This window comes from Scyliorhinus torazame, chromosome 12 (assembly GCF_047496885.1).
Source record: "Scyliorhinus torazame isolate Kashiwa2021f chromosome 12, sScyTor2.1, whole genome shotgun sequence".
Lineage (NCBI taxonomy): Eukaryota > Metazoa > Chordata > Chondrichthyes > Carcharhiniformes > Scyliorhinidae > Scyliorhinus > Scyliorhinus torazame.
In genome coordinates, this window is record NC_092718.1 from 226922269 (window position 1) to 226948592 (window position 26324).

General features: G+C 48.3%; 1 protein-coding gene and 1 non-coding gene across 9 annotated transcripts in view; one reads left to right on the plus strand and one right to left on the minus strand.

Annotated features, from left to right (window-relative positions):
- poldip2 (polymerase (DNA-directed), delta interacting protein 2) overlaps positions 1-26324 on the minus strand; it is a 76828-nt gene that overhangs the window by 32693 nt on the left and 17811 nt on the right. For all 8 annotated transcript variants that reach the window (XM_072470024.1, XM_072470020.1, XM_072470019.1 and 5 more), the window contains exons 7-10: positions 25698-25834; positions 16904-16930; positions 15259-15384; positions 4094-4173 (exon numbers count right to left, since the gene is read on the minus strand). In XM_072470024.1, coding sequence (XP_072326125.1) covers positions 4094-4173; positions 15259-15384; positions 16904-16930; positions 25698-25834 — 370 coding nt within the window. The remainder of the gene's footprint in view (positions 1-4093; positions 4174-15258; positions 15385-16903; positions 16931-25697; positions 25835-26324) is intronic.
- On the plus strand, positions 14079-14261 carry LOC140387565 (U2 spliceosomal RNA). The gene has a single exon (XR_011933906.1). It is a non-coding gene; the product is annotated as a U2 spliceosomal RNA (small nuclear RNA).

Below are 26324 nucleotides of genomic sequence, written 5' to 3' on the forward strand. Positions count from 1 at the left end.
GGAGATGGATATATTTCTGATATAAAATGGGATATGGGGAACAGGTGGGGAGGTGGATTTGAGACCAGGAAGAGATCAGCCAAGAACAAATAACAAAGAAAAGTACAGCACAGGAACAGGCCCTTCGGCCCTCCAAGCCCGTGCCGACTATGCTACCCGACTAAACAACAATCTTCTACACTTCCTGGGTCCGTATCCCTCTATTCCCATCCTATTCATCTATTTGTCAAGATGCCCCTTAAATGTCACTATCTTCCCTGCTTCCACCACCTCTCCGGCAGCGAGTTCCAGGCACCCACTACCCTCTGTGTAAAAAACTTGCCTCGTACATCTCCTCTAAACCTTGCCCCTCGCACCTTAAACCTACGCCCCCTAGTAATTGACCCCTCTACCCTGGGGAAAAGCCTCTGACTATCCACTCTGTCTATGCCCCTCATAATTTTGTAGACCTCTATCAGGTCGCCCCTCAACCTCCTTCGTTCCAGTGAGAACAAACCGAGTTTATTCAACCGCTCCTCATAGCTAATGCAACATCCTGGTAAATCTCTTCTGCACCCTCTCTAAAGCCTCCACATCCTTCTGGTAGTGTGGCGACCAGAATTGAACACTATACTCCAAGAATGGCCTAACTAAGGTTCTATACAGCTGCAACATGACTTGCCAATTCTTATACTCAATGCCCCGGCCAATGAAGGCAAGCATGCCGTATGCCTTCTTGACTACCTTCTCCACCTGTGTTGCCCCTTTCAGTGACCTGTGGACCTGTACACCTAGATCTCTCTGACTTTCAATACTCTTGAGGGTTCTACCATTCACTGTATATTCCCTAGCTGCATTAGACCTTCCAAAATGCATTACCTCACATTTGTCCGGATTAAACTCCATCTGCCATCTCTCTGCCCAAGTCTCCAAACGATCTAAATCCTGCTGTATCCTCTGACAGTCCTCATCGCTATCCGCAATTCCACCAACCTTTGTGTCGTCTGCAAAATTACTGATCAGACCAGTTACATTTTCCTCCAAATCATTTATATATACACTACGAACAGCAAAGGTCCCAGCACTGATCCCTGTGGAACACCACGAGTCACAGCCCTCCAATTAGAAAAGCACCCTTCCATTGCTACTCTGCCTTCTATGACCTAGCCAGTTCTGTATCCACCTTGCCAGCTCACCCCTGATCCCTTGTATCTTTTGTACCAGTCTACCATGAGGGACCTTGTCAAAGGCCTTACTGAAGTCCATAAAGACAACATCCACTGCCCTACCTGCATCAATCATCTTTGTGACCTCTTCGAAAAACTCCATCAAGTTAGTGAGACACGACCTCCCCTTCACAAAACCATGCTGCCTCTCACTAAAACGTCCATTTGCTTCCAAATGGGAGTAGATCCTGTCTCGAAGAATTCTCTCCAGTAATTTCCCTACCACTGACGTAAGGCTCACCGGCCTGTAGTTCCCTGGATTATCGTTGCTACCCTTCTTAAACAAAGGAACAACATTGGCTATTCTCCAGTCCTCCTGAAGACAGTGAGGATCCAAAGATTTCTGTCAAGGCCTCAGCAATTTCCTCTCTAGCCTCCTTCAGTATTCTGGGGTAGATCCCATCAGGCCCTGGGGACTTACCTACCTTAATATTTTTCAAGATGCCCAACACCTCGTCTTTTTGGACCTCAATGTGACCCAGGCTATCTACACACCCTTCGCCAGACTCAACATCCACCAATTTATTCTCTTTGGTGAATACTGATGCAAAGTATTCATTTAGTACCTCGCCCATTTCCTCTGGCTCCACACATAGATTCCCTTGCCTATCCTTCAGTGGGCCAACCCTTTCCCTGGCTACCCTCTTGCTTTTTATGTACGTGTAAAAAGCCGTGGGATTTTCCTTAACCCTATTTGCCAATGACTTTTCGTGACCCTTTCTAGCCCTCTGACTCCTTGCTTAAGTTCCTTCCTACTTTCCTTATATGCCACACAGGCTTCGTCTGTTCCCAGTCTTCTCGCCCTGACAAATGCCTCCTTTTTCTTTTTGATGAGGCCTACAATATCTCTCGTTATCCAAGGTTCCCGAAATTTGCCGTATTTACCCTTCTTCCGCACAGGAACATGCCGGTCCTGAATTCCTTTCAACTGACATTTGAAAGCCTCCCACATGTCAGATGTTGATTTACCCTCAAACATCTGCCCCCAATCTAGGTTCTTCAGTTCCCGCCTAATATTGTTATAATTAGCCTTCTCCCAATTTAGCACATTCACTCTAGGATCACTCTTATCCTTGTCCACCAGCACTTTAAAACTTACTGAATTGTGGTCACTGTTCCAGAAATGCTCCCCTACTGAAACTTCTACCACCTGGCCGCGCTCATTCCCCAATACCAAGTCCAGTACAGCCCCTTCCCTAGTTGGACTGTCTGCATATTGTTTTGAGAAGCCCTCCTGGATGCTCCTTACAAACTCTGCCCCGTCTAAGCCCCTGGCACTAAGTGAGTCCCAGTCAATATTGCGGAAGTTGAAGTCTCCCATCACAACAACTCTGTTGTTTTTACTCTTTTCCAAAATCTGTCTACCTATCTGCTCCTCTATCTCCCGCTGGCTATTGGGAGGCCTGTAGTAAACCTCCAACATTGTGACTGCACCCTTCTTATTCCTGATCTCTACCTATATAGCCTCACTGCCCTCTGAGGTGTACTCCTGTAGTACAGCTGTGATATTCTCCCGAACCAGTAGCGCAACTCCGCCACCCCTTTTACATCCCCCTCTATCCTGCCTGAAACATCTAAATCTTGGAACGTTTAGCTGCCAATCCTGTCCTTCCCTCAACCAGGTCTCTGTAATGGCAACAACATCATAGTTCCAAGTACTAATCCAAGCTCTAAGTTCATCTGCCTTACCCGTAATACTTCTTGCATTAAAACATATGCACTTCAGGTCACCAGACCCACTGTGTTCAGCAACTTCTCCCTGTCTGCTCTGCCTCAGAGCCACACTGTCCCTATTCCCTAGTTCTCCCTCAATGCTCTCACCTTCTGACCTATTGCTCCCGTGCCCACCCCCCTGCCATACTAGTTTAAACCCTCCCGTGTGACACTAGCAAACCTCGCGGCCAGGATATTTATGCCTCTCCAGTTTAGATGCAACCCGTCCTTCTCATACAGGTCACACCTGCCCCGGAAGAGCTCCCAGTGGTCCAGTTAAGGGAAACCCTCCCTCCTACACCAGCTGTTTAGCCACGTGTTTAGCTGCTCTATCTTCCTATCTCTAGCCTCACTGGCACGTGGCACAGGGAGTAATCCCGAGATTACAACCCTAGAGGTCCTGTCTTTTAACTTTCTGCCTAGCCCCCTGAACTCCTGCTGCAGGACCTCGTGCACCTTCCTGCCTATGTCGTTAGTACCAATATGTACAACGACCTCTGCCTGTTTGCCCTCCCCCTTCAGGATGCCCGCTACCCGTTCGGAGACATCCTGGACCCTGGCACCAGGGAGGCAACATACCATCCTGGAGTCTCTTTCACGTCCACAGAAGTGCCTATCTGTGCCCCTGACTATAGAGTCCCCTATGACTATTGCTCTTCTGCGCTTTGACCCTCCCTTCTGAACATCAGAGCCAACCGTGGTGCCACTGCTCTGGCTGCTGCTGTTTTCCCCTGACAGGCTATCCCCCCCCCCCCCCCCGACAGTATCCAAAGGGGTATACCTGTTCGAGAGGGGGACAACCACACGGGATCCCTGCACTGACTGCCTGCCCTTTCTGGTGGTCACCCGTTTCTCTGCCTGCACCTTGGGCGTGACCACATTTATATAACTGCAATCTATGACGCTTTCCGCCACCTGCATGCTCCTAAGTGCATCCAACTGCTGCTCCAACTGAACCATGCGGTCTGTGAGGAGCTCCAGTTGGGTGCACTTTCTGCAGATGAAGCCATCCGGGACGCTGGAAGCCTCCCGGACCTGCCACATCTCACAGCCAGTATCTGATTGAGCAGGCTCGAAGGCTAAATTGCCGACTTCTGCCCCTAATTCCTATGTTCCTAACTGTGAGGTGATGATTTCAGAGCTGATCTTTACACTAGGGTTAACGAGCTACTCACCACATGTGACCACTGGGAGCCTGTAGTGAGACATGGCTGCTGTACTGAAACGCAGGTTGCTCCTTTGATAAAACTGGCTCCTGAAGAGAGAGAGAGATAAAATATACATTGTTTTTAAGTCAGAATATGTTGTCGCACTGAACTCCGCATTGGAATCACAATCAGGGCAAGTCAAAAATAATCTTAGCAGAGTACGAGCCCATTGTGTCTGTGCCCATTCAGAGGATGGTGAATTTTGGTTATAGGGTCAAAGATCTACAGCATAGAAAAGGCCTTTCAGCCCATCACGTCTGTGCCGGATTTTTAAAAATCACAACTATTCTAATTTCCAGTTCTTGGCCCAGAGCCGTGTCTGCCCTGGCATCCCAAGTGTGCATCTAAATACTTTCTAAATGTTCTGAGGGTCTCTGCCTCCACCACCTTTTCAGGCAGCGAGTCCCAGACTCCCCCCACCCTCTGGGTGAAAATGCTTTTCCTCACATCCCTCCTGCCCCTTACCTTAAATCTCTGCCCCCTGGTCATTGACCCCCCCACCAAGGGGAAAGGTTTCTTCCTGTCTATTCTATCTATGCCCCTCATAATTTTATACATCTCAATCATGTCCCCCCTCAGTCTCCTCTGCTCCAAGGAAATCAACCCCAGTCTATCCAACCTCTCTTCATAACTAACACTCTCCAGCCCAGGCAACATCCTGGTAAATCTCCTTTGCACCCTTTCCAGTGGCTATCACATCCCTCCTATAATGTGGATTCCAGAACTGCTCACAATACTCTAGCTGTGGCCTAACCAATGTTTTATACAGTTTCAGCATAACCTCCCTGCTCTTAAACTCTGTGCCTCAGCTAAAAGGGCAAGTATTCCATACGCCTTCTTAACCACTGTATCCACCTGCTCTGTTACCTTAAGGGACGGGTGTACATGCACACCAAGCTCCCTCTGATCCTCGGTGCTTCCCAGGATCCTGCCGTTTATCCTGTATTCCCTTGCCTTGTTTGTCCTGCCCAAGTGCATCACCTCACACTTATCCAGATTGAATTCCATTTGCCACTGATCAGCCCGTCTGACCAGCCCGTCTGTATCCTCCTGTAATCGAAGGCTATCCTTCTCACTATTTACCACCCCACCATGTCGTGTTGGGTGTTCCGATATACAAACAAACCAACACGGTTGTAGATGGTACAACTCTGTTTTAATATTCTGTACAATAACAACTGTTAACTTCCGGCTGTGGTTCGTACTTCACCAGTTAACCTGTGGACCCAGCCCTAGCACTAACTCAGAGAGGCACTGAGCACATGGTATATGTCTGAGTGGCACGCTGTGAGCTCTGTGCTCTGAGCTCTCTCCTGGTGTAATGACCAGGAACTGTGGTGTTCCCTGTTTTATAGTGCGTGTGCTCTCACTGGTGATTGGCTGTGATGTTGCGTGTGTGTTGATTGGTCCATCTACCTGTCCATCAGTGTGTGTGTGATTGCACCATGATATGTTAATATGGATATCATGACATCCCCCCTTTTCACAAGAATATGTGCCTACATGCTAATAAATATTGGTGTGTACTGAGTGCGGCTGAGTATGTGTGTGCAATATTTACAACATGTACATGAGGCTAAACTATATACATCGGAAGGTGTCAGGTGCAACATAGCAACGAGGTTGTACCACAAACAAAACAAGTGAAATCATCAAATATCGAAAGAGAACTCCTGAAACGACAAAAAGAGAAACACGTTAACATTGTTGCATAACAATTCAGTGAGTCCAATGTGCAAACAGGCTCATAAGTCCAGCCTAGTAGGTGGGCGACGAATTCGGGTTGGCCGTTAGGGTGGCACACCATTCATCGCCCGGATTAACGCTGTGCACTGGCATCAGCTGGTGGGTCCTACTTGGGGACATCCGATTTCTGTCTAATACCGCAACGTGGAAGGGTTCCCGGTCGTCGGTATCACCGGTCTGTACGTCGTCAGGGTATGACTCGGTGTATGGAGGCTGAATGGCCCGCACATCCCTGCGAGGCTGGCGGAATTGTGGATCATTGGCAGGTTGAGCTGCTCGACAGCAGGCAGCGTAGTGGCCCATCTTGCCACAGCGGAGGCATTATCAAGTTTTGGCTGGACATTGCCGCTTTAAGTGTGCGGATCCACAGTTGCCGCACGTTGTGACATCATGGCGTTTGTTGCGCCACCGCGCATGCGCAGTTCGGTCCTGCGTAGAGCGTGCCTGCACGTCACGTCCTTCTGCGTCGACGTCCCCTCTTTTGGCGCGTACAAGTGCGGGAGGCCTCGGAAAGCGCGCGAAATGGCCGCCCTCGTCCGGGCCGCGGGACGGGAGGAACTCGATCGACTGGACCCGCTCGGCCTCGTAGGACCCCTGCCGTGCCGATTCGGCCGCCTGGAATTGGGAGTACCGGCTGGTCGCGTTTTCGTGGAGGATGCAGGTTTCGATGGCGGTGGCTAGGGTGAGGCTCTTTATTTTGAGGAGCTGCTGGCGTAGGGTGTCCGAGGTGACCCCAAAGGTCCCGAATCATGGAATCGGAGGTGGCCTCATAGCCGCAGGACTGCGCGAGGATACGGAGGGGTGTCAAAAAAGATTGAAAAGGCTCATCCTTATCCTGCAGGCGCTGCTGGAAGCGGTACCTCTCGAAGCTCTCATTCACTTCGATGTTGAAATGTTGGTCAAGTTTTAGAAGGACCGTCTTGTACTTCGTCTTGTCCTCGCCTTCCGCGATTGCCAGGGAGTTGTAGATGTGGATGGCGTGTTGCCCCACCGTGGAGAAGAGGAGGGCGATCTTCCTGGTGTCCGATGCATTCTCCCTGTCTGTGGCTTCTAGGAAGAGCTGGAAGCGCTGTTTAAACAGCTTCCAGTTGACGCCGAGATTTCCAGCGATTCGGAGTGGCTGCGGCGGGCTGATGGTATCCATGGCGCAGGATGGCGGATCTCTAAAGAGGTGCAGGTAGGTCTCACAGTTGCTGGCGAGTTTCCAATCCTGGTATCATGTCGTGTTGGGTGTTCCGATATACAAACAAACCAACACGGTTGTAGATGGTACAACTCTGTTTTATTATTCTGTACAATAACAACTGTTAACTTCTGGCTGTGGTTCGTACTTCACCAGTTAACCTGTGGACCCAGCCCTAGCACTAACTCAGAGAGGCACTGAGCACATGGTATATGTCTGAGTGGCACGCTGTGAGCTCTGTGCTCTGAGCTCTCTCCTGGTGTAATGACCAGGAACTGTGGTGTTCCCTGTTTTATAGTGCGTGTGCTCTCACTGGTGATTGGCTGTGATGTTGCGTGTGCGTTGATTGGTCCGTCTACCTGTCCATCAGTGTGTGTGTGTGTGATTGCACCATGATATGTTAATATGGATATCATGACACACCAGTTTTCATATTATCCACAAACTTACTGATCAACATGGGTCACTGTCCATGTGGAGTTTGCACATTCTCCCCGTGTTGCGTGGGTTTTGCCCCCACAACCCAAAGATGTGCAGGGTAGGTGGATTGGCCGCGCTAAATTGCCCCATAATTGGAAAAAATGAATTGGGTACTCGAAATTTAAGAAAAAAAAACAATTACAAAAATGAAAAAATGAAAATCGCTTATTGTCACAAGTAGGCTTCAAATGAAGTTACTGTGAAAAGCCCCAAGTCGCCACATTCCGGCGCCTGTTAGGGGAGGCTGGTACGGGAATTGAACATTGCTGTTGGCCTGCCTTGTTGTGCTTCAAAGCCAGTGATTTAGCCCTGTGCTAAACAGGATTACAAACAGGCCTAAAAAGGAAGTACAATAAAGAATACAAGAGATGGTCTTTTCTCCATTCGCATTGTGGTGTCTGTTACAGAGAAAGTCCAGGGTAGCTTGCACCTTCAAAGCTTTGATTACCTCAGCTCCAATTCCTAATCACCCAATGTGTGAAAACATTCCTCAGAATTTCAGGTGTTGATCCTTAGCCTTTGGCCTCTTGTGACAGATTCGCCAACTTGTCAAAATAACTTTTCTGTTAACCTTCTCAAAACAGTTCTTAATTTTGAACGCCATTCAATCCCCTTCTGCTTACGCACGTGATCCTAGTTTTCCCGGTCTCATGTCACAGTTAGAATCCTCTTAGCCTACGATCACTCCAGTCAATCTACGCTGTGCCTTCTCCGCAGCATACCCTGCTGTGCTGATGCTCCAATACATCTCTAAATTCATTATTTGAATCTCAGTATTACAAGAAAATAGTTTAGTTAACTTTAAGGCGACCCTCTTAACATTTCAGAAGCTGGTAACCAGAAGGAATTCATATTAAATTAGATATTTCCATCAACATGGAACGGATTAGAGTTTCATGCCCACTCTTTATTCAATTCTGTACAAATATTTGAGAAGCATTTCCCATTAGGTCCAGAAATACTAGAACAGGAACATAGGATCATACAAACTGAGCCATAATCACCTGCAGGTGACCAGTCAGGTCTTGGAGCAGTTATCTGGATCAGAGAATGTGGACAGGAATGGGCTGCAGTATTTAATATGATCTGATGGTGCCTGTGCAACCTGGAATCCTGCTGGGTTTCTGGATACAAGGAGTGGCACATTTACTGTACCACACTGCTACTAATCCTGAACCAGCATGGCCAAGGGGAAACAGCAAATACTTCAGAAACAAAGCAAATTGCGGCACGGTAGCAGTGGTTAGTCAGGGTCCCAGGTTCGATTCCCTGCTCGGTCACTGTCTGTACGGAATCTGCGCGTTCTCCTCGTGTCTGTGTGGGTTTCCTCCGGGTGCTCCAGTTTCCACCCACAAGTCCCAAAAGACGTGCTGTTAGGTAATTTGGCCATTCTGAATTTTCCCTCAGTGTACCCAAACAGGTGCCGGAATGTGGTGACTAGGGGCTTTTCACAGTAACTTCATTGCAGTGTTAATGTAAGCCTACTTATGACATTAATAAAAATGATTATTATTAGGGAGTCTCCGCGTCAGTCTGTGGCCTCCGGATAAGTGTCAGCAATCATGACCTCAGCGGATAACCCCTGTGAAAGGCTGACATGTTACCGTGGTGCATACCTCCATCCCCAACCAGGTCCAATGTCCAACACGATGGCCCCAGTTGGCACTGCGGAAGTTGGGGGGAACTCTCCATTGATTGGGAGCCATACCTGGCACAAACAAAGATGGTTGTGGTCTTTGGAGGCAAATTATCTCAGCCCAGGACATCAGCCCAGGAGTTCCTCAGGGTAGTGTCCTCGATCCAACCATCTTCAGCTGCTTCATCAATGACCTCCCTAAGTGGGGATGTTTACTGATGACTGCACAATGTTCAGCACCATTCGCTACTCCTCAAATAATGAAGCAGTCCCTGTCCTCATGCAGCAAGAGCTGGACAACATCCAGGCTTGGAACTATCGTGCCACGCAAGTGCCAGACAATGGCCATCACCGACAAGAGAGAATCTAACCATCACCCCATGACATTACCATGAATCCCCCACAATCAACATCCTCGGGGTTACCATTGACCAGAAAACTGAACTGGACTATCCATATAAACACTGGCTACCAGAGGCTAGGAATCTTGACTCCTCTTAGCCTGTCCACCACCTATAAGGCACAGATCAGAATATGATGGAATACTCTTCATTTATCTGGATAAGTGCAGCTCCAACGACAAGACAAAGCAGCCCTCAAAGCATCCACCAATTTAAACATTTACTCCCTCCATCACTAACACATAGTGGCAGCCGTGTGTACCATCTACAAGATGCACTGCAGCAAATCACCATGGCACTTTGACATCAGATACATGGGAACCACCGCCAACTTCAAGCCACACAACATCCTGATTTGTAACTATATGGCTGTTCCTTCAGTGACGTGGGGTCAAAATCCTAGAACTTTCCCGAACAGCACTGTGATCTACTTACATCACAAGGACTGCAAGATTCAAGAAATTATCACCGTCTCAAGGGGCAAATAGGGATAGGCAACAAATGCTAGTCTCGCCAGCAATACACACATCCCAAGAACAAATTAAATAAATTACCAACATCTAATGATGGGGGCAGTACGGTGGCACAGCGGTTAGCACTGCTGCTTCACAGCGACAGGGACCCGGGTGGCACAGCGGTTAGCACTGCTGCTTCACAGCGACAGGGATCCGGGCGGCAGAGTGGTTAGCACTGCTGCTTCACAGCGACAGGGACCCGGGTGGCACAGCGGTTAGCACTGCTGCTTCACAGCGACAGGGACCCGGGTGGCACGGTGGTTAGCACTGCTGCTTCACAGCGGCAGGGACCCGGGTGGCACAGTGGTTAGCACTGCTGCTTCACAGCGACAGGGACCCGGGCAGCACGGTGGTTAGCTCTGCACTCTCACAGCGACAGGGACCCGGGCGGCACGGTGGTTAGCACTGCTGCTTCACAGCGGCAGGGACCCGGGTGGCACAGTGGTTGGCACTGCTGCTTCACAGCGACAGGGACCAGGGTGGCACAGTGGTTAGCACTGCTGCTTCACAGCGGCAGGGACCCAGGTGGCACGGTGGTTAGCACTGCTGCTTCACAGCGACAGGGACCCGGGCGGCACAGTGGTTAGCACTGCTGCTTCACAGCGACAGGGACCCGGGCGGCACAGTGGTTAGCACTGCTGCTTCACAGCGACAGGGACTCGGGTGGCACAGTGGTTAGCACTGCTGCCTCACAGCAGCAGGGACCCGGGTGGCACAGTGGTTAGCACTGCTGCCTCACAGCAGCAGGGACCCGGGTGGCACAGTGGTTAGCACCGCTGCCTCACAGCAGCAGGGACCCGGGTGGCACAGTGGTTAGCACTGCTGCTTCACAGCGATAGGGACCCGGTGGCACAGTGGTTAGCACTGCTGCTTCACAGCGACAGGGACCCGGGTGGCACAGTGGTTAGCACTGCTGCTTCACAGCGGCAGGGACCCGGGCGGCACGGTGGTTAGCTCTGCACTCTCACAGTGCCAGGGACCCGGATGGCACAGCGGTTAGCACTGCTGCTTCACAGCGGCAGGGACCCGGGCGGCACGGTGGTTAGCTCTGCACTCTCACAGTGCCAGGGACCCGGTTGGCACAGCGGTTAGCACTGCTGCTTCACAGCGGCAGGAACCCGGGCGGCACAGTGGTTAGCACTGCTGCTTCACAGCGACATGGACCCGGGTGGCACAGTGGTTAGCACTGCTGCTTCACAGCGACAGGGACTCGGGTGGCACAGTGGTTAGCACTGCTGCTTCACAGCGACAGGGACCCGGGTGGCACAGTGGTTAGCACTGCTGCTTCACAGCGACAGGGACCCGGGCGGCACAGTGGTTAGCACTGCTGCTTCACAGCGACTGGGACCCAGGTGGCACAGCGGTTAGCACTGCTGCCTCACAGCAGCAGGGACCCGGATGGCACAGTCGTTAGCACTGCTGCCTCACAGCGGCAGGGACCCAGGTGGCACGGTGGTTAGCACTACTGCTTCACGTGGGGGGGGGGGGGGAAGAGAGGGGGAGTGGACTCTATAGGTCAATGGTGACCATGGGCGGTCACGGACTCCTTCTTCTTTTTCTCCTTAGTTATTTTATTGCCACCGTGGGAGGGTTTGTTTTATTGGATGCATATATTGACAGGTGGGCCATTGTTTGGGGTGGTGGGAGGATGGGACCGTTGGTATTGTTAAGGGGATTGATTTTGTATTTGTTACCGTTTACTGTCTGTGGGTGGGGTGTAAATTTTGAAGGAAAATGTGAAAATGGAGAATAAATTTTAAAAAAAAAAGTATGTACCTGTCAGGCAGGGAGGAAGTGGTCGAGCGAGGGACCCGTGGTTTACAAAAGCAGTCGAAACACTTGTTAAGAGGAAGAAGGAGGCTTATGTAAAGATGAGACATGAAGGTTCAGTTAGGGCGCTTGAGAGTTACAAGTTAAACTAGGAAGGACTTAAAGAGAGAGCTAAGAAGAGCCAGGAGGGGACATGACAAGTCTTCGGCAGGTAGGATCAAGGATAACCCTAAAGCTTTCTATAGATATGTCAGGAATAAAAGAATGACTAGGATAAGAGTAGGGCCAGTCAAGGACAGTAGTGGGAAGTTGTGCGTGGAGTCCGAGGAGATAGGAGAGGTGCTAATTGAAAATTTTTCATCAGTATTCACACAGGAAAAAGACAATGTTGTCACACAGGAAAAAGACAATGTTATCGAGGAGAATACTGAGATTCAGGCTACTAGACTAGAAGGGCTTGAAAGTGTGAAAATAGATAAGTCCCCTGGGCCGGATGGGATTTATCCTAGGATTCTCTGGGAAGCTAGGGGGGAGATTGCTGAGCCTTTGGCTTTGATCTTTAAGTCATCTTTGTCTACAGGAATAGTGCCAGAAGACTGGAGGATAGCAAATGTTGTCCCCTTGTTCAAGAAGGGGAGTAGAGACGACCCCGGTAACTATAGACCAGTGAGCCTTACTTCTGTTGTGGGCAAAACTCTTGGAAAGGGTTTATAAGAGATAGGATGCATAATCATCTGGAAAGGAATAATTTGATTAGAGATAGTCAACACAGTTTTGCGAAGGGTAGGTCGTGCCTCACAAACCTTATTGAGTTCTTTGAGAAGGTGACCAAACAGGTGGATGAGGGTAAAGCAGTTGATGTGCTGTATATGGATTTCAGTAAAGCGTTTGATAAGGTTCCCCATGGTAGGCTACTGCAGAAAATATGGAGGCATGGGATTCAGGGTGATTTAGCAGTTTGGATCAGAAATTGGCTAGCTGGAAGAAGACAAAGGGTGGTGGTTGATGGGAAATGTTCAGACTGGAGTCCAGTTACTAGTGGTGTACCACAAGGATCTGTTTTGGGGCCACTGCTGTTTGTCATTTTTATAAATGACCTGGAGGATGGGTGAGTAAATTTGCAGATTACACTAAATTCGGTGGAGTTGTGGACAGTGCGGAAGGATGTTACAAGTTACAGCGGGACATAGATAAGCTGCAGCGTGGGCTGAGATGTGGCAAATGGAGTTTAATGCAGAAAAGTGTGAGGTGATTCATTTTGGAAGGAATAACCGGAAGACAGAGTACTGGGCTAATGGTAAGATGCTTGGTAGTGTGGATGAGCAGAGCGATCTCGGTGTCCATGTACATAGATCCCTGAAAGTTGCCACCCAGGTTGAGAGGGTTGTTAAGAAGGCGTACGTGTGTTAGCTTTTATTGGTAGAGGGACTGAGTTTCGGAGCCATGAGGTCATGTTGCAGCTGTACAAAACTTTGGTGCGGCCGCATTTGGAGTACTGCGTGCAATTCTGGTCGCCGCATTATAGGAAGGATGTGGGAGCATTGGAAAGGGTGTAGAGGAGATTTACTAGAATGTTGCCTGGTATGGAGGGAAGATCTTATGAGGGAAGGTGGAGGGACTTGAGGCTGTTTTCGTTAGAGAGAAGAAGGTTAAGAGGTGACTTAATTGAGGCATACAATGATCAGAGGCCTAGATAGGGTGGACAGTGAGAGCCTTTTTCCTCGGACGGTGATGTCTAGAACGAGGGGATATAGCTTTAAATTGAGGGGAGATAGATATAGGACATATGTCAGAGGTAGGTTCTTTACCCAGAGAGTAGTAAGGGCGCGGAATGCCCTGCCTGCAACAGTAGTGGACTCGCCAACACTAAGGGCATTGAAATGGTCATTGGATAGACATATGGACGATAAGGGAATAGTGTAGATGGGCTTTAGAGTGGTTTCACAGGTCGGCGCAACATCGAGGGCCGAAGGGCCTGTACTGCGCTGTAATGTTCTATGAAAAACACACTCTGGCATTTGTATTATCAATGGAAATCTCCTCTCAAGTTTGGTAAGTAACATCTCCACAGTTTGAGACACTGAGGCAAAGTGTTAAAGTAAAGTTAAAAGCAAATTACTGCAGATGCTGGAATCTGAAATAAAAACAGAAAATACTGGACAATCTCAGGAGATCTGACAGCATTGATGCCTGATAGCACCTGTTGAGATTGTCCAGTACAATCACTTCTCGGCCTTTTGGCTAAGATCAAGTGTAGTAGGAGCCTTTTGGCTCAGATCTGGTATGTCTCTCTTGTGGGGACCATGAATTCAATTTGAATTTGTTTTTGGAGCAGGCAAGGAGCTGGATTAGGGGTTCGCCCCGACCACACTCTGAGCCCTGGCTTTATAACTCAGAAAATGTAAGAAAAATTTTTTTTTTTTTTTTTTTTTTTTTTTAAATTGTCCAGTACTTGCTGTGTTTTTAAAAAATAAATTTAGAGTACCCAATTCTTTTTTTTCCCCAATTAAGGGGCAATTTAGCGTGTCCAACCCATCTTTGGGTTGTGGGGATGAGACCCACGCAGACATGGGGAGAACATGCAAACTCCACACGGACAGTGAGCCGGGGCCGGGATACTTTTTGTGTTTGTTAAAATAAAGTTATTCACCTCAGCCACTCCTCGTTCCACATTCTCATCACATGGCCCCAGTTTTGTGGTTCCCACAAGTGGAAACATTATTTCTACATCTACTCTCTGAACCCCCTTGATAAAGAACTCTATCAGGTCTCCCCTCAATCTTCTCTTTTCTAAAAGTATTTAGAAGTTTCTAAACAGCTGTCCCAGTAAACTGAGATGGAACAGAAAGATACATTGCTACTGACAATGTGTATTTGATAAGAAGGAAAAAGGATGGAGAGAAGCATCTGGTGAGGACCAGGTGTGTTACGGTAGCTGTCGGGATGCTGGTAGTGTAGCTGTGCTGTACGTATTGAGCATAATGTGATCAGCATAATGCAGCCATAGGGCAGAAGGTGACTCCACACCCATTGTCCAGTGACAGCCTCTGCAAGTCTAGACCATTAACATTTTAATCCTCTTTTCTGCTGATTCAGACGGTCACGTCACTGATCTACGTCCTCACTGCTTGCAACAACAGGAGGTAACTGAAACACAGCAGATACTTTATTGGTCAGTGCCCAACTTCACACATTTACCTGTGAGGCACATTTAGATCAAAGTGTAGATAAGTTCAGAGAATTACATAGAGACATTGTCCGAGCTTCTGATGCACTCCTGTACTTCATACTCCCAAATATTACAACACTGCAGCTGCGGTTGTGTTTAATTTGGACAGGACAGTGTAAGAGTGTGGTGGGAATACAGCATGAGCATTAATTGACATCGCACGGATACTTACTCTGCCTACTACTCCTCTCCCCCGCACCGTCTCCAATGTTCCAGACAGACTAAAGATCCTCCAGTGCCTTTCCCGAAGCTGAACAACTTCTGTTCCAAGGTTCTCCAACCGGATACAGTACCTCCACTGAGGAGAGAGACAGGAAGACAGGCCACAGTCAGACTTTCATGTTGTACCATCGAGTCAGACTCCTTTACAAGAGAACGTGCCTTAGTGTGACTACCTGTATCAGTTGCTCTTGTATCTCTGTAAATACATCTTATACCCATTAGGTTACTGCATGCATAAAGCAGCCAGGGTTTGACCTAGAGCTGGAGTATATATCAACATCGAAACACGGGACTTATGAATGGGGGTCGGTCATTTGATCCCTCCAGCCTGCTCCACTATTCAGTAAGATCATGACTGATCTGACTGTGGTCTCAATTGCACTTTCTTGACTGCTCCCCATAACCCTTGGCTCCGTTGTCAATCAAAAATCCATCAAACACAACCTTGAATATATTCAGTGACGCAGCCTCCACTGCTCTCTGGAGACGAGAATTTCATTAACGACCCTCAAGAGAAAAAATTATCCTCATCTCCATCAAAAACGGGAGACCTTGTGGTCTTAAACCATGTCCCCTGGTTCTAGTTTCCACCTCCCCCTCGAAGAGGAATCATCCTCCCTGAATCCATCCTATCAAATCCCCTCAGGATCTGTTGCTCATTCTTCTAAACTCCAAGGGGTAAAGGTCCAACCTGCTCCGCCTTACTTCTGAAGAGAACCTCTTCATTCTGCAAATGACGTGTGAGATTTCAGAGTTGGAAAATGGAGCTGTGTTTTCCACTTTTGGCATTGCTCCCTCTAGGGGAGCGTATAGCAAGAGTATTCCTCAATGTTCTGCTCCAAAAATGCAATTTAACCTAATTCCACACAGGAGACCTGAATGCACTCTCTGGGGCTCGTTTCCCTCACCCATTGGCTATCACTGTGGCCTCGAGGAGAAATTAGCTGTAGCTTCATGCTGCAGAGTAATGACCTCATTCTACACCCACCTCTTCTCGCCCAGTAATTCTCTTCCTTCTCTCACCAAAACTCTACCCTTCCCCACTCCCAGGAATCAAAGCCCTGCCTCCAAACATAACCTTTGCCCTCCCTAGCAATGACCTGATTAGGAAAACTAGCCCATGTGCGTGGATGCGTGGGGCAGCACGGTAGCATTGTGGATAGCACAATTGCTTCACAGCTCCAGGGTCCCAGGTTCGATTCCGGCTTGGGTCGCTGTCTGTGCGGAGTCTGCACATCCTCCCCGTGCGTGCGTGGGTTTCCTCCGGGTGCTCCGGTTTCCTCCTACAGTCCAAAGACGTGCAGGTTAGGTGGATTGGCCGTGCTAAATTGCCCTTAGTGTCCAAAATTGCTCTTAGTGTTGGGTGGAGGTGTTGACCTTGGGTAGGGTGCTCTTTCCAAGAGCCGGTGCAGACTCAATGGGCCGAATGGCCTCCTGCTGCATTGTAAATTCTATGATAAATTCTATGATAATCTATGATGATCCCTGCAGCGTGATGGTTTAAATCCCCAGTTTAGCTGAGCAGTAAGTAATATGTACAAGATAGTCAATGAGCATTAACTACATGAATCACAATCAGAGTGAGCAGTACTTACCCAGTACACGTGGGAATTCTGTGCCTCCTGTAATTTAATTGGATATTGTAAGAATTTAAATGAAAATTCTTTGAAACCCATCTGTAACATTTACAGGATTCTCACTTCCTTTCACTGCAGCCATATTGCAAACTGCACCGAAACATGCATGTATAAAAACCCAGGTACTGAAGTGGTAAAGTTCCTGTGCAGTGGAAGTATCCAAAGGATAGACAAAGAGCCACAAGACATTACTGCCTCACGGAACAAACAGCTTTTCATATGTGCAATGACGCTCAACTTTTACCTCTCCATTACCTCCCTTAACGCCACAACTGTCCATCACGTCACATTTTGCCCAACAGCAGAGCCTTTAACACTGTACACAGAACCAAACAGCTTCGCTGGAGCATCATCAAATAAAGCATGAAACCAGCCACATCAGGCACAGTTCAACAGCCTGATCAAACAACAGGAAGGAGCATCTTTAAAAAGAGAGGAACACAGAGAGGTTTAAGAAGGGAATTCCAGACCTTAGGGTCCAGACACCTCAAAGCACGGCCATCAATGGTGGAGGTGATTAAAAATTGGGGATGCATGGTGGCACAGTGGTTAGCACTGGTGCCTCAACACTCCAGGGTCCCAGGTTCAATTCCAGCCTCGGGTCACTGTCTGTGCAAAGTCTGCACATCCTCCCCGTGTGTGCGTGGGTTTCCTCTGGGTGCTCCGGTTTCCTCCATCAGTCCAAAGATGTGCAGGTTAGGTGGATTGGCCATGATAAATTGCCCCTCAATGGACAAAAAAGTAAATAAATACTATACATTTATTTGAAAAAAAGAATCTCCACAGTGCAGGAGGCCATTCGTCCCATCAGGTCTGCACCAAAAGAGCAGATTTCTGTGGCCTACTCCCCGCCCTATCCCTGTAACCCCACACATTTATCACAGCCTAAACACCAATGTGCGGAGGCTCCTAAACGTGATTATGATGCCATCGGAGAAGGGAGAGGCGGAGATAGTGGCAGCTATGGACGCGGAGAAGGCCTTTGACCGAGTAGAGTGGGCGTATCTCTGGGAGGTGCTGCGGAGGTTTGGGTTCGGGGGAGGGTTTACTAGCTGGGTTAGGCTCCTATATAGAGCCCCGGTGGTGAGTGTGGTTACGAATCAGCAGAGGTCGGAGTATTTTCGGCTGTATCGAGGGCCGAGGCAGGGGTGCCCCCTGTTGTTTGCATTAGCAATTGAACCTTTGGCCATGGCATTAAGGGAGTCCAAGAAATGGAGGGGGGTGGTCCGAGAGGGAGAAGAGCATCGAGTGCCGCTGTATGCAGACGACCTGTTGCTGTATGTGGCGGATCCAGTGGAGGGGATGGTGGAGGTCATGCAGATTCTAAGGGAGTTTGGGGACTTTTCGGGCTATAAGCTCAATGTAGGGAAAAGTGAGCTCTTCGTGGTGCATCCAGGGGATCAGGGAAGAGGGTTAGACGACCTACCGTTGAGAAGGGCGGAAAGGAGCTTTCGGTACTTGGGGATCCAGGTAGCTAGGAGCTGGGGGGCCCTGCACAAACTTAATTTGACGCGGCTGGTGGAGCAGAGGGAGGAGGACTTCAAACGATGGGACATGTTGCCACTCTCGCTTGCGGGCAGAGTACAGTCGAATAAAATAGTGGTCCTCCCAAGGTTTCTTTTTGTATTCCAGTGCCTTCCAATTGTGATCACCAAGGCCGTTTTTAAAGAGGGTAGGCAGGCATTATGGGTTTTGTGTGGGCGAATAAGACCCCGAGGGTAAGGAGGGGGTTTCTGGAGCGTAGTAGAGTCAGAGGGCTGGCGTTGCCGAATCTGGGTGGCTACTACTGGGCAGCCAATGTGGCGATGATCCGTAAGTGGGTGATGGAGGGAGAGGGGGCGGTATGGAAGAGGTTGGAGATGGCGTCCTGCAAAGGAACGAGCCTGGGGGCGCTGGTGACGGCACCACTGCCGTTCTCGCCGACAAGGTACACCACGAGTCCGGTGGTGGCGGCAACGCTAAAGATCTGGGGGCAGTGGAGACGGCACAGGGGTGCAATGGGAGCCTCGGTGTGGTCCCCGATCAGGGGTAACCATCGGTTTGTCCCGGGAAGGATGGACGGGGGGTTTCAGAGCTGGCATCGGGCAGGGATTAGAAGAATGGGGGACCTGTTCATTGATGGGACGTTTGCGAGCCTAGGGGCGCTGGAGGAGAGGTTTGGGCTACCCCCAGGAAACGCGTTCAGGTACATGGAAGTGAGGGCGTTTGTGAGGCGACAGGTGAAGGAATTTCCGTTGCTCCCGGCACAGGGGATTCAAGACAGGGTGATTTCGGGTGTATGGGTCAGGGAGGGCAAGGTGTCGGCGATATACCAGGAGATGAAAGAAGAGGGGGAGGCTTTGGTAGAGGAGCTGAAGGGTAAATGGGAGGAGGAGCTGGGGGAGGAGATTGAAGAGGGTCTGTGGGCTGATGCCCTGAGTAGGGTTAATTCCTCTTCCTCGTGTGCCAGGCTTAGCCTGATACAGTTTAAGGTTATTCACAGAGCACATATGACGGGGGCGAGGCTGAGTAGGTTCTTTGGGGTGGAGGACAGATGTGGGAGGTGCTCAGGAAGCCCGGCGAACCATGCCCATATGTTCTGGTCGTGCCCGGCACTGGATGGGTTCTGGAGGGGTGTTGCGAGAACAGTATCTAAGGTGGTGAAAGTCCAGGTCAAGCCAAGTTGGGGGCTAGCACTATTTGGAGTGGCGGATGAGCCGGGAGTGCAGGAGGCGAAAGAGGCCGGCATTCTGGCCTTTGCGTCCCTGGTAGCCTGTTGAAGGATCTTGTTAGTGTGGAAAGATGCGAAGCCCCCCAGTGTGGAAGCCTGGATAAATGACATGGCAGGGTTTGTCAAGTTGGAGAAGATAAAGTTTGCCTTGAGAGGGTCTGTGCAGGGGTTCTCCAGGCGGTGGCAACCGTTCCTAGAATATCTCGTGGAGCGTTAGATGAAGTTCGGTCAGCAGCAGCAGCAACCCGGGGCGGGGGGGAAGAGGGGAGGGGGGGGGACATCTATTATGGGGGGGGGGGGGGGGGGAGAAGAAGGGTGGACGGGGAAGGGGGGTTTTCCTGGGGGCACTTGAGCAAGAAAATACATAAATGTTCAGGAAAGTTGATATGTGCGGGAGGAATCCAGTGTACAAAGTTCTGTATTATGTTGATTTGATATGTTTCTGTCTTGCTATGTGACTTTTCTTTTCTTTTTGTTACGGGGCGGGGAGGGGGGTTGTATGGTTGAAAATTTTGTTGAAAAATTCTTAATAAACGTATTTTTAAAAAAAACATTTATCACGGCCAATCCACGCAACAAGCATATCTTTGGACTGTGGGAGGCAACCGGAGCACCCAGAGGAAACCCACACAGACACGGGGAGAAAGTACAGACTCCGCACACACAGACACAGTAGAACCCTCAAGAGTATTGAAAGTCAGAGAGATCTAGGTGTACAGGTCCACAGGTCACTGAAAGGGGCAACACAGGTGGGGAACGTAGTCATGAAAGCATACGGCATGCTTGCCTTCATTGGCCGGGGCATTGAGTATAAGAATTGGCAAGTCATGTTGCAGCTGTATAGAACCTTAGTTAGGCCACACTTGGAGTATAATGTTCAATTCTGGTCGCCACACTACCAGAAGGATGTGGAGGCTTTAGAGAGGGTGCCGAAGAGATTTACCAAGATGTTGCCTGGTACGGAGGGCATTAGCTATGAGGAGAGGGTGAATAAACTCGATTTGTTCTCACTGAAACAACGGAGGTTGAGGGCGACCTGATAGAGGTCTACAAAATTATGAGGGGCATAGACAGAGTGAATAGCCAGATGCTTTTTCCCAGGGTAGAGGGGTCAATTACTCGGGGGCATAGGTTTAAGGTGCTAGGGGCAAGGTTTAGAGAAGATGCATGAGGGAAGTTTTTTTACGCAGAGGGTAGTGGGTGCCTGGAACTCACTGCCGGAGGAGGTGGTGGAAGCAGGGACGATAGTGACGTTTAAGGGGCATCTTGACACATACATGAATAGGATAGGAATAGAGGGATACGGACCCCGGAAGTGCAGAAGATTTTAGTTTAGTCGGGCAGCGTGGTCGGCACGGGCTTGGAGGGCCGAAGGGCCTGTTCCTGTGCTGTACTTTTCTTTGTTCTTTGACACCCAAGGCTGGAAGTGAACCCGGGTCCATGGTGCTGTGAGACAGCAGTGCTAACCACTGTGCTGCCCTTAATGAACAAGATCAGAGAATGTGAAGACAGGGGACGGGTGACAGACTGAACTTCTAGCTGGTTTCAGAAAGCAGGGAATGTTATTCAGAGTGGCAGAAGGTAGGAAATGGTATTCCACAAGGATCAGTGCTGGAAACCACTGATGTTCACAAACACAATTTCTAAATTGGTGGGAGACACCAAATTCGGAGCAAGGAGTTGGGGATTATCAATACTGGGGAGGTAATCTCAAATTACAGGAGGACATTAAAAAACTTGCAAAGTGGGCATATATTGACAAATGAAATTCACAGATGATGTGAATTTGTGCGATTTGGAACAATAGGGAGGTCACTTATTACTTGAAAGGTGCGATTCTAGGTGGAGTAGACCACATTTTTCAAAGTGTGGGTCGCAACTCACGCCATGTCAGGAGGTGGCGGAAGCGGGATCAAATTGCTTCTGGCTGCAACCATCGGCCGCTAAGTTTCCCAACGGCAGCATTTAGAAGCTTGGAGGGAAAATCCTGCATAAAATGACAATTCAGTGCTCTCCTTAATCAAGGGATTACAATGAGGACAGATTTGGGCACGGTAGCACAGTGGTTAGCACTGTTGCTTCACAGCGCCAGGGTCCCAGGTTCGATTCCCGCTTGAGTCCCTGTCTATGTGGAGTCTGCAAGTTCTCCCCGTGTCTGCGTGGGTTTCCTCCGGGTACTCCGGATTCTTCACACAAGTCCCGAAAGACATGATGTTAGGTAATTTAGACATTCTGAATTCTCCCTCTGTGTACCCGAACAGGTGCTGGAGTGTGGCGACTAGGGGCTTTTCACAGTAACTTAATTGCAGTGTTAATGTAACCCTACTTGTGATACGAACAAAGATTATTATTTGACAATTAGAAATTACCCTTATTGCACCAGATTCATGTTTATCAATATTTCTCCTTTAAATGGGCAGCACGGTGGCACAGTGGTTAGCTCGGCTGCCTCACAGCGCCAAGGTCCCAGATTCGATCCCGACTCTGGGTCACTGTCCGTGTGGAGCTTGCACATTCTCCCCGTGTCTGCGTGGGTTTCGCCCCCACAACCCAAAGATGTGCAGGCTAGGTGGATTGGCCACGCTAAATTGCCCCTTAATTGGAAAAAAATAATTGGGTACACTAAATTTTTAAAAAATGTTCTTCCTTTAATTATTTTAAATGAGTAATTTCAGTGCACTCTATATGGGAGCTGATGGACATACATTTATCAGGAAGATCATGATAGAGTGAATGCAACGTGGGGGAAGTGACTGTGTGGGAACCACTGTATGTCAGGACAGAGTGCGCTTCAAATCTTAAAATCCTTCCCTAATTTGTGCTCAGCATTTCTGCCTAGAAATGGAATAAAGCCAGGCGCTGATGAGTGAAGGGGGTTTAAGGTGGGACGTGATTAACCTACCAAATTGTTAAAGCGCGGGAGGCAACTTCTCCATTGAAGGGCAGGATTGGCAAGATCATAAATATAGTAGTTAATCAGTTTATCTGTCTATTGACAAAGAGAGGGAGTCACCCACTCTCATTAAATGATTGAGGTAAAATTACACGTTGGCTCGGAGGCAGATTTATATGGCTCTATCTGAAATTCAGTTCTAAATGCTTAATATAATTGAGCATTGTGCGTGTTTAGAATGATCTGCAAATAGGATTCAGACTGGTTCGTGGCTCTGCACATGATTGTTTTTCACCTGTCCATAACACTGACCATGAAAACGGTCAGTCCTTCTCTCTCTGTTTTAATTAAATGTCTGCCCACTTGTGCTGATTCACATGTCTGTCAAGTATATATTCAATCTCACAACTCATCCAGTTAACGTCAATCTCAGCTGCTTCAACCCTCGGAATATGGAAAGCACCATGTTGCTGAGAAAGGGAAGACAGGATGACTGAAATAAGATACGCTTTTTACTTTCTCTCCCTTCATTTTAACGTTGATAGAAATGAACTATTCTAGTCAGATATAAGAGTTTAAATGAGAACTCATTAAGAATAATTAACTATAATCATATTAACCACGAGAGTAAGGGAAGCCGAATAGCTGGGAACATTTTGCAAGTTGCTTGAGACTTGCTTAAGATTGTAAGAACAGTGACGCCAACGAGCTAAAAGGCCCCATTGTTATACAGTAAAGAACTGGTAGTTCCGTCTCTATAGTAACAGCCAGTCTAGGGCTGATAATTTCTTAGCAAAAACTGTGTTTCTCCAATAATGTCTAGATGCAGGTATGGATAAGTTGGAAAATTGGCAGGCGATGGAATAAGAAATTGGCACCAATATATTTAAATACATATATCTCCTAAATTGATGGACAGACACTTTGGCTGAATTGAGTGAATTATAAATTAGTTAAAGCCAATCAGGTGTAAAGAAGGCGAGACCTTAAAATAATAATCTCCTTAAGAATCAATTGCCAGGATGGAAAAATTCATTCCGGAATCAATCTATCTCTTTCTGAAACCTATTTCCTGGCTGCTTTTGCTAAATCGCCATCTTTCTTTTGTTTAAATCACTCCGTCATTTTATACTGTGTATTATGCTTTGAAGAAATTACCACGATCTGTAATTGTATTTTAAAATCAGCTACTGTATTCGCTAAAGACAATCAATCTGACTAGCTTGCTAAAAGGGCTAGTCGGAACTCTCTAATATGTTGTACTGAAAATAAAGTTACCAGTGGGCACTACAGCTGACTAATAAAGTTCCAGTGGACTTTGCCAAAAAGCACAGACTTGACCTCTGTTATTTGGGAACTGAGAAGGGATAACGGATATCCAGGGTTCTGAATAGACACAGAGATCCATCAGCGTAGAGCTGCATTTCTGTGAGCAATAATTAAAATGAAGTGGAGGAACAAAGAGATTTCCAAGTATAGCAATCACTAAAGGCTGTGCCACAGATGAGCAAGTCCACTAAAAAAGCCAAACAAATGCTAGGTTTCATTTCTACAGGGATATAATTGAACATTAAGGAAGTTATGCTGAACATGTATTGGACTTTATTAGAAGTCTTTGGAACTCCTGCCACAGGGAGCTGTGGGGGCAGAGTCCTTGTGTATATTTAAGGCTGAGATAGATTCTTCAGAAGTAAGGGAATCCAGGGTTACAGGGAAAGGGCAGGAGAGTGGACATGAGGAATGTCTGATAAGCCATGACCCTGTCGAATGACGGAGCAGGCTCGAGGGGCCGAACAGCCTCCTCCTGATGCTTTGTCTTATGGTCTTACTGTGTACAGTTCTGGTCACCACGTTATAGAAAAGATATAGAGGCACTGGAGAGGGTGCAGAGAAGATTTACAAGGATGATACCAGAAAATTGTGGGTATACAGGTCAGAAAAGGAGTGACAAGCTGGGGGTCTCATTATAAAAGGCTGACGGGTGATCTCATGGAGGTTTTTAAAATTTTGAAACGTTTTGATGGAGTGGATACTGAGAGAATGCTTCCTTTTCTGGGGAAGAGCAGAACTAGAGGCCGTCAATATAAGATAGTCACCAAGAAATCCAATCGGGAATTCAGAAGAAATATCTTTATCCAGAGTGGGGAGAATGTGGAACTCGCTCCCACAGGGAGTGGTTGAAGTGAACAGTATAGACACATTTCGGGCAGCATGGTAGCATTGTGGATAGCACAATTGCTTCACAGCTCCAGGGTCCCAGGTTCGATTCCGGCTTGGGTCACTGTCTGTGCGGAGTCTGCACATTCTCCCCGTGTGTGCGTGGGTTTCCTCCGGGTGCTCCGGTTTCCTCCCACAGTCCAAAGATGTGCAGGTTAGGTGGATTGGCCATGATAAATTGTCCTTAGTGTCCAAAATTGCCCTTAGTGTTGGGTGGGGTTACTGGGTTATGGGGATAGGGTGGAGGTGTTGACCTTGGGTAGGGTGCTCTTTCTAAGAGCCGGTGCAGACTCGATGGGCCGAATGGCCTCCTTCTGCACTGTAAAATTCTATCTATGAAACATTTGAGGGGAACATGGACAAATCATGAAGCATAAAGAAATCAAGGGATAGGATGGCAATTTTAATCAGAAATGTTGGAAGGAGGATTGAGTGGAGTATGGGCTGGCATGGGCTGGATGCACCATAAGGTCTGTTTCTGTGCCACATATTTTATGAAATGTGAATCAGCACAGAGATGTCAACGTGAGCTGGCTATGAATCGAGTAGCCTCCTTCTGTGCTGTATCGGTGTCTGACCCCCAAGACAGTTCCAGTGGTCACCACCATACAAGAGGGTCAGTGAGAGTGAGAAACAAGCACATGCCCCTGATGTGAACAGTTCAGTGAGCACCTCTATCATTGGATAGGTTGGACTATGCCCATCGCACATAATGAGCTACAGATATTGAAATCATGCAGGACAATTACACTAAAACCCTGGTATGTAATTGCACCTTGAAACAAGTTCACACAAAACCCATTCATAAACATTGTGCTAAACTGACAAACGCAAAGTGGGAAAACATTCAGTTTATAAGAGGTTTCATCAAATGTTGTTAACACCGACATGAGTAATCTGTGGTGTGCCCTGCAAGCAGAGCAGCTCCTTACCCGCATGCCCATGTAGAAGGGGATAACTGTGACCCGGATGTTCTCTGTCGTTTCTCGATGTACATCAGACAGCTCTAACCAGGGATGGTTCTTCTCCTGCCAGGCACGCAACGTGTCTCTGGCTACAAATGGCAAAGCTTGGGGGGGGGGGTTAAATGGTGCAACATTTTAAATCCAGATCCACATCACCAGGACAAATGAATCAGACGCTGAAAACAAACTGAATAGTCAGCTTTCTCACCATTTGTAAATCAGAGGGATTAGGGACCAAGAGGAAAGCTGTGCTGCAACCACAGGACGTTGGGAGGGTGTTGAACAAATACTTCACATCTGTCTTCACCCAAGAGAATGAGGATGTAGGTTTGGAACTCAGGGAGAGAGACTGTGAAGTTCTTGAGCAAATTGTCACACGGAGTGAGAAGGTGTTGGCAGGCTTAAACATGGACAAATCTCCAGGTCTGGATGAATTCTGTGCCAGGCTGCTGTGGGAGTTGAGGTCCGAGGACTGACCCCTGCGGCACCCCACTAGTTACAGTTCACCAATCAGAGAAGGACTCATTTATCCCGACCCTCTGCTTTCTGTCAGTCAGCTAATCCTCAATCCAATCTAGTACTCTATCCCCAATC